At 43.1% G+C, this 15426-nt stretch overlaps 1 protein-coding gene across 3 annotated transcripts in view; it reads left to right on the top strand.

The window, feature by feature from the left end:
* Nucleotides 1-15426, top strand: part of IPO4 (importin 4) — a 420928-nt gene that overhangs the window by 32789 nt on the left and 372713 nt on the right. For all 3 annotated transcript variants that reach the window (XM_073575360.1, XM_073575361.1, XM_073575362.1), the window contains exon 3: nt 7323-7402. In XM_073575360.1, the coding sequence (XP_073431461.1) occupies nt 7323-7402 (80 nt within the window). The remainder of the gene's footprint in view (nt 1-7322; nt 7403-15426) is intronic.

Below are 15426 nucleotides of genomic sequence, written 5' to 3' on the forward strand. Positions count from 1 at the left end.
CCGCAGAAAGAATTGACATGCAATTCTTTCTGCGGATTTGAAACCGCATCAAAATCCGCGCGGAAAATTCTGCAGCGTCTGCACAGCGGTTTTTAATTCCCATAGGGAATAATGGTACTGTACACCTTAGCTAATTCTGCTGTGGATCCGCAGAGCCAAATCCGCTGTGGATCCGCAGCAGAATCCGCAGCGTGTGCACACACCCTTTCTTCCCTATGCTCCAGCGCTGTCCCGTTCTGCCGGAGGCCGGGGGAGGAGCGCCGGAGTACACGCATGCCCATACCGCGTTGTCCGGCGCCATATTGCTGAAGGCACACCGCAAATGTTTCTTCAGCAAAATGGCGCCAGATAGCGCTATGCGCATGCGCGATTCCAACACTGCACTCCTGCCCTGGTCTCCGGTGAGAAGAGAAGCGCAGCGGCAATGCTCCTCCCGTTCAGGTAAGTATGTAAGCAAGTAATCCCCGCCGGATTTAATCCCCAATGAGCGGAGCCGTGTGGCTTTGGCGGGGGATTTGAATTCTGCGCCGCTCATTGGCTGAGGCAGGGGATTCAAATCCAACGCTGCAACGCTCATTGGTTCAGCTGGCTGGGAGGGGGATATGAGTCCCGGCTGCCATATCGGAATACTCATAACTTGGTTGTTCCAATATGGTGGTCGGCGTGGTTCCGATGTGAGCAGCCGCTGACTTCCCTGCGGCGGGAGATGAGCCGCGGCTAGCGCCGCTGATCTCCCGATGGAATAGCGGTGCTGTTTTTGTCACAGCTTCCGGCCGCGGTGGATTGTGGGATAGCGACACTATCGCCGGATGCTGTGACAGTCGATTGGCTGTTATATTTTAGATAAGGGGAAAGCTACAAGGAAAAAGGGGAGGATGGAGAAAATCCACAATGTGGTCCAATGGTCATTATCTTTTTCCTGTTTCCATATGGCTAAACTTGTAAATATTGTAGAGTGGAATGTGAGGGGCACAATATACAGTATACATGGTTGCATCAATACCAACCAGCTATTATCTATCTAATATATAAAGCTCAAGGTGGATGTGTGTGTATGTATGTGTGTGTGTTTTTCTGGGATTTTCATCCGCACCGTCGCAGCTACAGCCACAAAATTTGGCAGAGTCACACGTCAAGACCCCGAGAGCGTCATAGGCTATGTTGTGAGGCGAAATTTTAACCCCGCGCATTCCAATTCACCAAACACTTTTACCCCTATCTACATAATGGGGAAAAAGTGTGTGTATGTATTGGCATCTGCACCGTCGTAGCTAGCTACAACCACAAAATTTGGCAGAGTCACACGTCTGGACCCCGAGAGCGTCATAGGCTATGTTGTGAGGCAAAATTTTAACCCCGCGGGTTCCAAATCACCAAACAATTTTGCCCCTATCTACATAATGGGGGAAAAAGTGAAAGGAAAAGTGTTGGAGGCAAATTGACAGCTGACAGATGTTGAACAAGGGTGACTTAAAGAATGAGAGCAATGCCGCCAAAGATTATATACCGTACAGTTGCTAAGGTGGGGCCCTGACATGGGATACTCACCACACACGGGGATATGAACACACACACAAAATGCGCCACACACTACCACGTGCGTCAACACATATACCACCCTCAGCACACATTTCACCACACATACACCAACCTCGTCACATAAAAGTCGAAACACAAAAGTCGCCACTCAAAACTCGCCACGCTGTCCTAGAGCTGTTTAAAAGATGAAAAATGAGCTGTGATTGGTTGCTATCAGCAACCATTTTCTTTGTAGACAGTTGTGGTAACTGAGGACTATTATTCTTAGCATTTCTATGGTGTTATACTTATCGTCCTTCTGTAAAGCTGGAAACAACACAATTTATTACCATGCCAACACAGACCACCCTCTGACACAGACTGCAGGGGGAGCCCAGTATCACACAGGATAGGATTAGATACACAGCTCAGCAGTCAGTATCACACTGGATAGGATTAGATACACAGCTCAGCACATAGTATCACACAGAATAGTATTAGATACACGGCTCGGCAGTCAGTATCACACAGGATAGGATTAGATACACGGCTCAGCAGTCAGTATCACACAGGATAGGATTAGATACATGGCTCAGCAGTCAGTCTCACACAGGATAGGATTAGATACACGGCTCAGCAGACAGTATCACACAGAATAGGATTAGATAACGGCTCGGCAGTCAGTATCACAGGATAGGATTCGATACATGGCTCAGCAGTCAGTATCACACAGGATAGGATTAGATACACGGCTCAGCAGTCAGTGTCACACAGGATAGGATTAGATACACTGCTGAGCAGTCAGTAACACACATGATAGGATTAGGTACACGGCTCAGCAGTCAGTATCACACAGGATAGGATTAGATACACAGATTAGCAGTCAGTATCACACAGGAGAGGATTAGATACACTGCTGAGCAGTCAGTAACACACATGATAGGATTAGATCCACGGCTCAGCAGTCAGTATCACACAGGATAGGATTAGATACACAGCTCAGCAGTCAGTATCACACAGGATAGGATTAGATACACAGCTCAGCAGTCAGTATCACACAGGATAGGATTAGATACACAGCTCAGCAGTCAGTATCACACATGATAGGATTAGATCCACGGCTCAGCAGTCAGTATCACACAGAATAGTATTAGATACACGGCTCGGCAGTCAGTATCACACAGGATAGGATTAGATACACGGCTCAGCAGTCAGTATCACACAGGATAGGATTAGATACATGGCTCAGCAGTCAGTCTCACACAGGATAGGATTAGATACACGGCTCAGCAGACAGTATCACACAGAATAGGATTAGATAATGGCTCAGCAGTCAGTATCTCAGGATAGGATTAGATACATGGCTCAGCAGTCAGTATCACACAGGATAGGATTAGATACACGGCTCAGCAGACAGTATCACACAGAATAGGATTAGATAACGGCTCAGCAGTCAGTATCTCAGGATAGGATTAGATACATGGCTCAGCAGTCAGTATCACACAGGATAGGATAAGATACACGGCTCAGCAGTCAGTGTCACACAGGATAGGATTAGATACACTGCTGAGCAGTCAGTAACACACATGATAGGATTAGGTACACGGCTCAGCAGTCAGTATCACACAGGATAGGATTAGATACACTGATTAGCAGTCAGTATCACACAGGAGAGGATTAGATACACGGCTGAGCAGTCAGTATCACACAGGATAGGATTAGATACACTGCTGAGCAGTCAGTAACACACGATAGGATTAGATCCACGGCTCAGCAGTCAGTATCACACAGGATATGGTTAGATACACGGCTCAGCAGACGGTATCACACAGGATAGGATTAGATACACTGCTCAGCAGTCAGTATCACAGGATAGGATTAGATACACTGCTCAGCAGTCAGTATCACACAGGATAAGATTAGATACACGGCTGAGCAGAAAGTATCACACAGGAGAGGATACTTGGGTAATCGTTTAGTTAATTTGTGTTGCAAATCTGTAGTGTTGAATATATGTGAAATGTTTTTATGTGCAATATAATCATTATAATTTGTTATAACTAACTACAGTTGGTTACTAGGCCCAGGCAACGCTGGGATCTTCAGCTTGTCTACTATAAACTCATTTGACTCCTGAAACAAAACAAAGTATTAATAAAGCTTGGGTAGGTCATTCTCTTCCCATGTGAAAGGGGTTAGTGTATTGATACATAGAATAATCCCATTTAAATGTTTAACATCTGTTTTGGATGTGGAGGGTCGATACGTCGGTCTATTGTCATATAGATGGAATTAAATTAATTTTGGTGGCCATATATATACCCCCTCCATATAAGGATGCAATTATCAAAAAAAACTATCCTTTACATCACAATTCCCTACAACTCCAGTTCTGTTAATAGGGGATTTTTAACAATTATATTCATCCATCTGCATTATGACAGACTACACACGAGTAATATACCTGCCTCGGCCTCCCCTACAGTGATGTCTAGAATGATATTGGAAATCGGGTATTTTGATATTTTGAGACAAAGTAATCCTCTCACTAAGGCAGTATTTGTGCTATTCAATGGCACATCATTCTTTGTCATTTTTAAACCGGGAAAAGATCCAATGCGACCTGAGTCATATCGTCCCATCTCTCTTCTATCAGTTGACACCAAGATTATCGCAAAGGCCCTAGCAAATAGATTATTTCACATTATATCCAAGGTTATTCACCAGGATCAATCAGGTTTTATGCGAAACCGGTCCACAGCAATAAATCTAAGAAGACTTTTTTCTTAAACATTCAAAAATCAAATGCAACAGCGGGAGATAGAGCTCGTCTCTCTCTTGACGCTGCTAAACAGTTTGACAGCATGGAGTGGAGATAACTGTTGGAGGTTCTTAAACGATTGTGGGTGGGTCCTAAATTTTTATCATATATACAACTTTTGTTCTCTGGGCCTCATGCTAAAATAAGAACCAATGGTCTTTTATCTGATACGATTGCGTTGGGGAGGGGCACATGGCGATGATATCCATGGTCTCCCCTTCTTTTCGCAATGACCATTGAACGTTTGGCCTGTATGTTACGTTCCAACCCGGATATAGTGGGTTTTGAATATAGTAATTTAGATGAATGGGTATCTCTGTATGCAGGTTATTGGTTGATATACGTAGGTGGTGTCCAGAAATCTATTGACTCCATTATGAATATCATCGAAGTGTCTGGTAAATGGTCAGGCTTAAGTCAATTCTTCCACCAATTGATAAAATTATACTGGAACATACTCGGATACAAATAGTGGAGGAATTTAAATACATTGGAATAAATATTACAGAAAAACCTCCGGATTATATATCCCTCAACTTGCGCCCTCTTCTGGAAAGGTTTAAAAGGAAAATGGAAACATGGTGCAGACTACCACTATCGGCTGTGGGGAGAGGAAACTTGTTAAAAATGATATTGATTCCCCATCTTCTGTATATTCTGCATAATGCCCCTATATGGATCCCTAGATCTTATTAGAAAATTCATAGTATGTTTCACTCTCTCATTTGGATAAAAAATCTGCACGAATATAATTTGAGCACTTACAAAGGGCCAAGGAGTCTGGTGGGCTGGTGGTCCCCAATGCATTAATATATTATGTTGCAGCACAACTACAGCATTTTAATGGTTGGAATAGTACTGAAAATTCAAATAGTGCTATGAAGCTGATTACCTCAGGGTCACCATGGAATCAATATGCCCATCACTAGTATTACTCTATAAGGTGTAGGATAGAGGTAAACATTTAATGGGAATAGGAAACTGCAATGAATATATGCGTATATGGTTTAATAAAAAACATGTAGAGCGCTATAAACTAGAGGGATTTCGGAACTGGATGGATAAAGGAATACTTACGGTACAACAAATATTATGTGATGGTATATTAAAATCACTTAATCAATTGAAGGAGGAATTTGGGTTGACAAATAGAATTGTTCATCAGTATTTGCAGCAGCTTAGGCACTCATTTAATGCATAAATAAAACTGACCCCTTTGCTGATAGATAATTCCTTTATTAATCCGGTATTGGAAAAAGGAAATACCAAGGGACATATTTCTGATATTTACAGACTTCTAAACATTTTTTAAAAAAACTTGCCTTCATTAGATAGACAAAAATGGGATGTAGATATAGGGTCGATTTTTGAAGATCAGTGGAGTCTGGCATTAGAGTTGATACCTCAATTATCTTTAAATCAGAGATTTTCTCAAATTATATTAATGCATAGGAAATACAGGACGCCCATATTCTTATTTAGTATAGGGTATAGAACTGATGCTGAGTGTGCAAGATGTAAAATGGATGATGCGGGATTATTACATATGATGTGGGAATGTCGGAAACTGGGAGGATACTGGAAAGGAGTTCTGTCTATCGTAAAGAAAGTCTATAAAATTGTTATACAATGAAAACCACAGAAAGAGGAAAGAATCCTCCAATATTTGAGAAAAAAACAAAACATGCAGAGATGCTTACCTGTATAGACAGGCCTCAATACAAATGCACTAACAGGGTCCAGCGGACCCAAGTAAAATGGCAGCTGCGCAGGTGCAATAATACCTAATGAAACAGCCAGCCTACAATCAGGGATTGGCCGTGTGGCACACTAGTGCAAAAAAAAATAAAAATATAAAAGCCACATGCGAATTATTTTTTTTTTTTGCACTGGTGTGCCACACGGCCAATCCCTGATTGTAGGCTGGCTGTTTCATTAGGTATTATTGCACCTGTGCAGTTGCCATTTTACTTGGGTCCACTGCACCCTGTTAGTGCATTTGTATTGAGACCTGTCTATACAGGTAAGCATCTCTGCCTGTTTTGTTTTTTTCTCAAAAATTGTTGTACAACCAGACCCCCAAAAAATGTCTATTGGGAATATTAGAGGATGACATGGAATTTGATCCAGTAATTATATAGGAATTTCACGCATTTTATTCCAGGCCACGAAACATTGAATCCAATTGGATTATTCCCTTACCTCCATTGATTAGCAATTTGAAAAATAGGATAAATAATATTATTAGACTAGAAAAGGGTATATACAAAAAGCGAAACATAATGAATAAATTTGAGGGAATATGGAGTCCATGGTTGGACACTTCGGGATTGCCTTTAAGAGGATTGTTCAGGAGAGGCAATTTGACCTACTGGAGGGAGGAGGGCAAAGTTGGGCCTGATACCTCCCTATAATATGTGAATGATTTTTTTTATCAGGTGTTTTGGGTGATGTTATAAATTTAGGCCTATAATATAATTGTTTTATATAAGAATTTTGTCTTCTACAGGAAGTTAGAGGCACACTATTTTGATTGTAAGGTATAATGAATGTGAATTACTGACAGCGATGAGCTAGATTTTTTGCTATACTGAAATAATGTATGTTTGTTACCCTTAGGTTATTATGTTTGTATGTCTTTATGTGAAGGTTGATAATGATGTTTGTAGCAAAGCTAAATGATAAAAAAACTGTTTAAATAAAAATGATTTGATTTAAAGAAAAATACTCCAAAAGCTGTTCAAAATAAACAATAATACTAATTTAACTTATTTTTTTCCTCTAAAAATTTACTTTTAAATTAATGTTTTAATGTACCCCTTTAGTTGGTAGCAAGTTTCGCTTGTTAGGTAATTTATTTCTAAAAAAAAAAAATATTGCTTTATGGCAAGATTTGCTTATATTTACAATGTATTATGGTACTGAAAAAAAATTATATTGAATGCAGCTTCACAATATTGTTAATTATGTAAATTTGATGCAGATTCGTCAGTTTGCAGCAGTTTTATTACGTAGACGTTTGCTCAAAAGATGGAAGACTATGCCTCTAGATCAGCAAGAAAGGTGAGTAGAAGTCGGTCGATCTATTGAGCTTTGTCCTATTACCTATCGATTACCTGTCAATTCTAATTTTATATAAGATCACACTTACAGGGATAGAAAAAAATATATAAAATGTCACGTCACACTCGATTTGTGTAGAGAGGTATTCACTTTAGCACGTCAAAGCGTCCGCCATCTTGTTACACTGCCAGGAGCCTGTTTTAGGATGTTAGTGGCACAGGTGCCTGTGAGCATATTCAGTAGGGGCTCCACTGCTCTAACCTGGGGATACCCTATACAAGGTACTATTAATATGCCGCTCAGTAGTCAGAAAGGCAGGGCGGACAGCAATGTGAGCAGCCTCTTTATAGAGGGAGTGTCCTAAAATAAAGGAATAACCTTTATGTACACCTTTAACCATAAGTGATGTTGTCCCATCCATCCTTCACCTGACCCTTGCAGCCAATGGCTGATCTCCGCCATCACGTTTACATCTTTGGCACATGATTGCTGAAGCCGGTGTATTATTGCTGTCATCATATGAATGTTTGTTGAGGCCCCGACAATTACAGTACCAGTGCTGGAGCTGCAGGGAATTGGAGGAGTTAGTGTTACTTATTTTTTTTGTTTTATAACAAATAATCCATAGTAAATCCCTTTAACATGAACAGCTTAATTAAAATAAGTGTCAGAAGCAGCTAAAGTGTTTTATTACTGTGTTAGCTTCATTTTAGTCCTCTGCATTAACCCCTTTCTGCCATCTGACGTACTATCCCGTCCATGGGACCTGGGCCCCTATGCCCATGGGCTGGATAGTACGTCATAGCGATCAGCTGACACCCGGCACTATGTGTCAAGGGCGGTCACGGACTGCCCCGACACGTTAACCCCTGGCACACTGCAATCAAACACGATCGCATTGTACCGGGGTTTAGGGAAGCATCGGCAGGGAGGGGGCTCCCTCCGTGCTTCCCTGAGACCCCCGCAGCAGCGCGATGTGCAGCGCTGCTCCGGGGGTCTCCTTCCCTGCAGGTCCCCGGATCTAAAATGGCGGCCGGGACCTTCAGGGGCCTGCAGGGAGCCGGCTTTCTCATGCCTGCAAAGCGCCGGCTTGAAGAAGCCTCCAGCACTGCCTGTGACAGATCGCTGATCTGTCACAGCGATCTGTGATGTAACAGATTAGCGATCTGTCACATGACAGTTATGTCCCCCCTGGGACAGTATAATTAATAAAGTAAAAAAAAAAAAAAGTGTAAGAATAATTTATAAAAAAAATCGCTAAATGAAAAAAAATATATTCGCTAATAAATTCATTTTTTGGAAATAAAAAACAAAACAATAAAAGTACACATATTTAGTATCGCCACGTCTGTAACTACCCGCCCTATAAAACTATCCCATTAGTTAACCCCTTTAGCGAACCCCTTAAAAAATAAAAATAAAAAACAAAGCAAAAAATAATGCTTTATTATCATACCGCCGAACAAAAAGTGCAATAACGCGCGATCAAAAGACGGATATAAATAACCATGGTACCTCTGTAAACGTCATCTTGTCCCGCAAAAAACGAGCCGCCATACAGCGTCATCAGTGAAAAAATTAAAAAGTTATAGCTCGCAGAATAAAGCGATGCAAAAATAATTATTTTTTATATAAAATTTTTTTCATTGCATAAATGCGCCAAAACATTAAAAAAAACATAAATGAGGTATTGCTGTAATCATACTGACCCGAAGAATGAAACCGCTTTATCAATTTTACCGCACACGGAACGGTGTAAACGCACCCCCCAAAAGAAATTCTTGAAATGCTGGCTTTTGTTCACTCTGTGTCCCAAAAATCGGAATAAAAAGTGATAAAAAATTATCACGTGCCCGAAAATGGTACCAATAAAAACGTCAACTCGTCCCGCAAAAAATAAGACCTCACATGACTCGGTGGGTCAAAATATGGAAAAATTATAGCTCTCAAAATGTGGTGATGCAAAAACTATTTTTACAATAAAAAGCGTTTTTAGCATGCGACAGCTGCCAAACATAAAAACCCGCTAAAAATAGTAAATCAAACCCCCGTTTATCACCCCCTTAGTTAGGGAAAAATAATAAAATTAAAAAAATGTATTTATTTCCATTTTCCCGTTAGGGCTAGGGTTAGGGGTGTGTTGGAGCTAAGGTACTGTCACACTTAGTGATGTACCAGCGATCCCGACCAGCGATATGACGCGGTCAGGATCGCCGGTACATCGCTAAGTGGTCGCTAGTGAGCTGCCACACAGGCAGATCTCACCAGCGACATCGCTGGAGACGGGGATCGCTACTTACCTGTCACACCAGGCGATCCTGCGTCCTCCCGCCCGGCTCCACGCGTCGCTCGTCGTCACAGCAGGAAGCGCCGCAGGAAACAGTCCTGAACGTTCTCGCGCGATCAGCGATAACCAGCGGGGGAGCGGGTCGTAGGTAAGTATCAGACACAACGATATCGCTAGCAATATCACTATAACGTTACAAATTATAGCGATATTGCTAGCGATATCGCTTAGTGTGACATGCCCTTTAGAATTGGGTGGTTTCCACTGTTTGGGCACATCAGGTGCTCTCCAAACGCAACATGGCGTCTGACCTCAATTCCAGCCAATTCTGCGTTGAAAAAGTCAAATGGTGCTCCTTGCCTTCCAAGCTCTGCCATGCGCCCAAACAGTGTTTTACCCCTACATATGGGATATCAGCCAACTCAGGACAAATTGCAAAACAACTTTTGGGGCCCAATTTCTCCTGTTACCCTTAGGAAAATAAAAAATTGTGGGCAAAAAAATGATTTTTTTATTTTCATGCCCGGGCGTTATAAACTTCTGTGAAGAACGTGGGGGTTCAAAGTGCTCACCACACATCTAGATAAGTTCCGTGGGGGGTCTAATTTCCAAAATGGGGTCACTTGTGGGGAGTTTCAACAGTTTAGGCACATCAGAGGCTCTCCAAACGCGACATGACACCCGCAGACCATTCCATCAAAGTCTGCATTCCAAAACGTCTCAACTTCCCTTCCGAGTCCCGACGTGTGCCCATACAGTAGTTTTCTCCCACATATGGCGTATCGGCGTACTCTGGACAAATTGGACAACAACTTTTGGGGTCCAATTTCTCCTGTTATCCTTGGGGAAAAAAAATATTGGGGACTAAAAGATCATGTTTGTGGAAAAAATGATTTTATTATTTTCACGCCCGGTCGTTATAAACTTCTGTGAAGCCCTGGGAGGTTCAAAGTTCTCACCACACATCTAGATAAGTTCCTTGGGGGTCTAGTTTCCAAATTGGTGTCATTTGTGAGGGGTTTCCACTGTTTTGGCACATCAGGGGCTTTCCAAACGTGACATGGCGTCCGATCTCAATTACAGCCATAAAAGTCAAATGGCACTGCTTCCCTTCCAAGCTCTGCCATGCGCCCAAACAGTGGTTTACCCCCACATATGGAATATCAGCGTACTCAGGAGAAATTGCACAACTTTTGCAGTCCAATTTCTCCTGTTACCCTTGGTAAAATAAAAAAAAATTGGATCTGAAGTAATTTTTTTGTGAAAAGAAGTTCATTTTTTTAAACATTCAAAAAATTCCTGTGAAGCACCTGAAGGGTTAATAAAATTCTTCAATGTGGTTTTGAGCACCTTGAGGGGTGCAGTTTTTAGAATGGTGTCACTTTTGGGTATTTTCTATCATATAGACCTCTCAAAGTGGCTTCAAATGTGATGTGGTCCATAAAAATAAAATGGTGTTGTAAAAATGAGAAATCGCTGGTCAACGTTTAACCCTTATAACTTCCTAACAAAATAAAATTTTGTCCAAAATTGTGCTGATGTAAAGTAAACATATGTAAAATGTTAATTACAATTTTTGGGTGCCATATCTCTGTGATTTAAGGGCATAAAAATTCAAAGTTGGAAAATTGCGAAAATTTCAAAAGTTATTTGAATGAAATTTTAGCACTAACATGAAGTACAATATGTCACGAGAAAACAGTGTCAGAATCCGTGGGATCCATGGAAGCGTTTCAGAGTTATTACCTCATAATAATAATAATAATAATAATAATAATAATCTTTATTTATATAGCGCCAACATATTCCGCAGCGCTTTACAGTTGAACAGTTTCAAACACAACAGTCATAAGTAACAACGTTAACAATACAATAATTAAAGCGAAATAAGACGACCCTGCTCGTGGAGCTTACAATCTACAATGAGGTGGGGGGGATACAAAGCACAGGTTTGTATTTACAATGTATTTACAATTTACAATTTACAATTGTATTTACAATGACGGTCCAGCCATCTTCAGGGGGTGGGGGTTAGATGGAGATAGTGAATGGGCTACACACACACAAACATGACTTTGATTACTGAATGTGATAGGCCGCTCTGAACAAATGTGTTTTGAGCGAGCGCCTAAAACTATGCAAATTGTGGATGGTCCTAATATTTTGGGGTAGAGCATTCCAGAGGATTGGCGCAGCACGGGAGAAGTCTTGGAGTCGGGAGTGGGAGGTACGGATTAGGGCAGAGGTTAGTCGAAAGTCATTTGCAGAGCGCAGCGGTCGGTTAGGCCGATAGACAGAAATGAGGGAGGAGATGTAAGGGGGTGCCGCACTGTGGAGAGCTTTGTGGGTGAGAACAAGTACTTTGAATTGTACCCTGTAATGAATTGGCAGCCAGTGTAACGACTGGCGAAGAGCGGACGCGTCTGAGAAACGATTAGCCAGATGGACAACCCTGGCTGCTGCATTAAGGATAGACTGGAGAGGGGAGAGTCGAGTGAGAGGGAGGCCAATTAATAGAGCATTACAGTAGTCTAGGCGGGAGTGGATCAGGGCGACAGTGAGAGTTTTTGTTGTTTCCATGGTGAGAAAAGGGCGGATTCTAGAGATGTTCTTTAGGTGTAAGCGGCATGAGCGGGCAAGAGATTGTATATGGGAGGTGAAGGAGAGATCGGAGTCGAACATAACACCCAGACAGCGCACCTGCTGTCGGGGTGTTATTATGGTGCCACCCACAGAGAGGGAAATGTCAGATTTAGGGAGGTTAGTAGATGGTGGGAGCAGAAGAAGTTCAGTTTTGGAGAGGTTGAGTTTCAGATAGAGAGCAGACATGATGTTGGAGACTGCAGACAGACAGTCAGTGGCGTTCTGTAGTACAGCGGAGGTAAGGTCAGGGGATGATGTGTACAGTTGTGTGTCATCAGCATAAAGATGGTACTGAAAGCCAAATCTGCTGATGGTCAGTCCAATTGGGGCTGTATAGAGAGAGAAGAGAAGGGGGCCAAGGACTGAGCCCTGAGGTACCCCAACAGTGAGAGGAAGAGGAGATGAAGTGGAGCCAGAAAACAGAACACTGAAGGAGCGGTCGGAAAGATAGGAGGAGAACCAGGAAAGAGCAGTGTCCTTAATGCCTAGTGACTGGAGCCTAGAGAGTAGGAGAGGATGGTCAACAGTGTCGAAAGCTGCAGAAAGGTCGAGAAGAATGAGCAGAGAATGGTCACCATTACGTTTTGCTGTCAGAAGGTCATTGGTCACTTTGATGAGTGCAGTTTCTGTCGAATGTAGGGGGCGGAAACCGGACTGTGAAGGGTCTAGGAGGGAGTGAGTGGAGAGGTAACGGGTAAGGCGTGAGTATATCAGGCGCTCCAAGAGTTTAGAGATGAAGGGGAGATTGGAGACTGGTCTGTAGTTGTTTGTGCAGGATGGGTCAAGGGTGGGTTTCTTTAGTAATGGAGTAATGATAGAGTGTTTGAAGGAGGAGGGGAAAATGCCAGAGGAGAGGGAGAGATTAAAGATTGTAGTTAGGTGAGTTGTGACGACTGGGGAGAGAGACTGGAGGAGATGTGAGGGAATGGGGTCGGTTGTGCATGTAGTTGGACGAGAAGAGGAGAGGAGCCTGGAGACTTCTTCTTCTGTGATGGGAGCAAATGTGGAGAGTGAGCCAGGGGAAATGCAGGGAGGGATGGGAGTCACTGAACTTGGTGATTGGGAGCGGATTTCCTGACGGATATTGTCTATTTTCTCTATAAAGTGGGAGGCCAGGTCATCAGCGCAAATGTCTGTGATAGGGGCTTGTGCTTTTGGCCTGAGGAGGGAGTGAAAGGTGTCAAAAAGTTTCTTGGGGTTGTTGGATAGTGAGGAGATCAGGGTGGTGAAGTAGGTCTGTTTGGCGAGGTGAAGGGCAGAGTTATATGTCCTTAACATAAATCTGAAGTGTATGAAGTCTTCTGGTGTGTGTGTTTTCCTCCATAAGCGTTCAGCACACCTAGAGCATCGCTGGAGAAATCGGGTTTGCGATGTGAGCCAGGGCTGCTTCACTCTGTGTTTGGAGGTTCTGAGGGTGAGGGGAGCTACTTGGTCAAGGGTGCTTCTAAGAGTGTCATTGAAGTGATGTACAGCCAGATCAGGACAGGACAAAGAAGAGATTGGGGACAATGATGAGTGTAGGGAGTCTGAAAGTGTATGAGGGTTAATGGCTTGTAGATTTCTGACTGAATGGTAGGTAGGAGGGTGCTGGGGTGAGCGAGGATTTGTGAGTGTAAAGGAGAGAATGTTGTGGTCAGAGAGGGGAAGCGGTGAGTTATCTAGGTAGGAGATTGAGCAGAGCCGGGCGAAAACCAGGTCCAGGGTGTTACCGTCTTTGTGTGTTTCAGAGGTTGAGAGCTGAGAGAAGACTAGAGAAGTGGTTAGTGATAGAAGCTGGGATGCAGATGTGGAAGTGGGGCTGTTAATGGGGATGTTGAAGTCTCCCAGGATAAGGGTTGGTAGTTCTGAGGACATGAAGTGCGGCAGCCAGGCAGAGAAATGGTCCAGGAAGTGGGTGGGTGAGCCTGGGGGCCGGTATATGACCGCTACTCTGAGGGAGAGGGGACGAAAGAGCCTGATGGTGTGGACTTCAAAAGAAGGGAATGAGAGTGATGGAACTGAGGGGATGACCTGGAAAGTGCATTGTGGGGACAGGAGTATGCCGACTCCACCACCAGGTCTATTTGTCGGTCTCGGGGAATGGGAGAATTGTAAGCCACCATGGGAAATGGCAGCAGGAGAGACAGTGTCAGAATCCTGAATCCAGGTTTCCGTGAGGGCCAACAAATTCAGAGAGTTTTTCAGAAAGTAATTGTGTAGGAAAGGAAGCTTGTTGCATACAGACCGTGGATTCCAAAGGGCACAATTGAAAGAAGGAGATGAAGGAGTGCAAGTGATATTAGTAAGATTATTAAGGTTTCGATGTGAGGTAGGGTAGGGGTTGAGGTTGGGGGATGGTGGACCGGGGTTGGGGGAGATGTCCCCTGAAATCAGTAGGAGCAGGAAGATAAAGAGCAAGTAGTTTTTGGAATTGTATGAAGATTTTATGTGCAGTGTGTTTGGGCAAGATGGGCTGAGGCTTTTTAAGAAGGTGAGAAGTGCATGGGAGCTGTACATGGGAGAAGGAAAGAGAGAGGAGCTGATGTATATGAGTTGTGATGGAGGGGGGATTGGTCGGTGAAAGTGGATTGCAAGAGAACATAGGAGGAGAGGAATAAAGCACATGGTTAAAAGGGACAGCAGAGTGAGGGTTACCTGACTCCTGCCCTGACTCACTGCCATGTAATAACTGCTGTATCCCGACGCTTATCTTCGTGACGCTTTGCTTCTGTGATGCGTGCACCCCCACATGCGTGCACCCCTAAAAATGGTTCACATTTATAGTCCAGACTGCTGGGTCAGAAGAGATGGATTGTGGGAACTGGTTGAGGATAATTTGGCAGCTGGGGTCAGCACACCAGGGTTTTTTTTTTTTTTTTGGGATGATCAAAGACATTCAGCCTGGCAACATCTATTTTAACACCTCCACCAGATAAGATCTACACTGATCCCAGTCATGGAAATGCAACAGTGAGTTTTAAGTACAATGCACCAAATGATTTATAACAAAGAATTAGCAGACACATTAAACTATGTTTCTAGATGGTAAAGCAGCAGATGACACAGCAGACAGCAAGCAGAGGGAATTTTTACCATTAGAGTCTATTGCAGCAGA

This window comes from Dendrobates tinctorius, unplaced genomic scaffold (assembly GCF_039654945.1).
Source record: "Dendrobates tinctorius isolate UK_male_01 unplaced genomic scaffold, ASM3965494v1 ptg000044l, whole genome shotgun sequence".
NCBI lineage: Eukaryota > Metazoa > Chordata > Amphibia > Anura > Dendrobatidae > Dendrobates > Dendrobates tinctorius.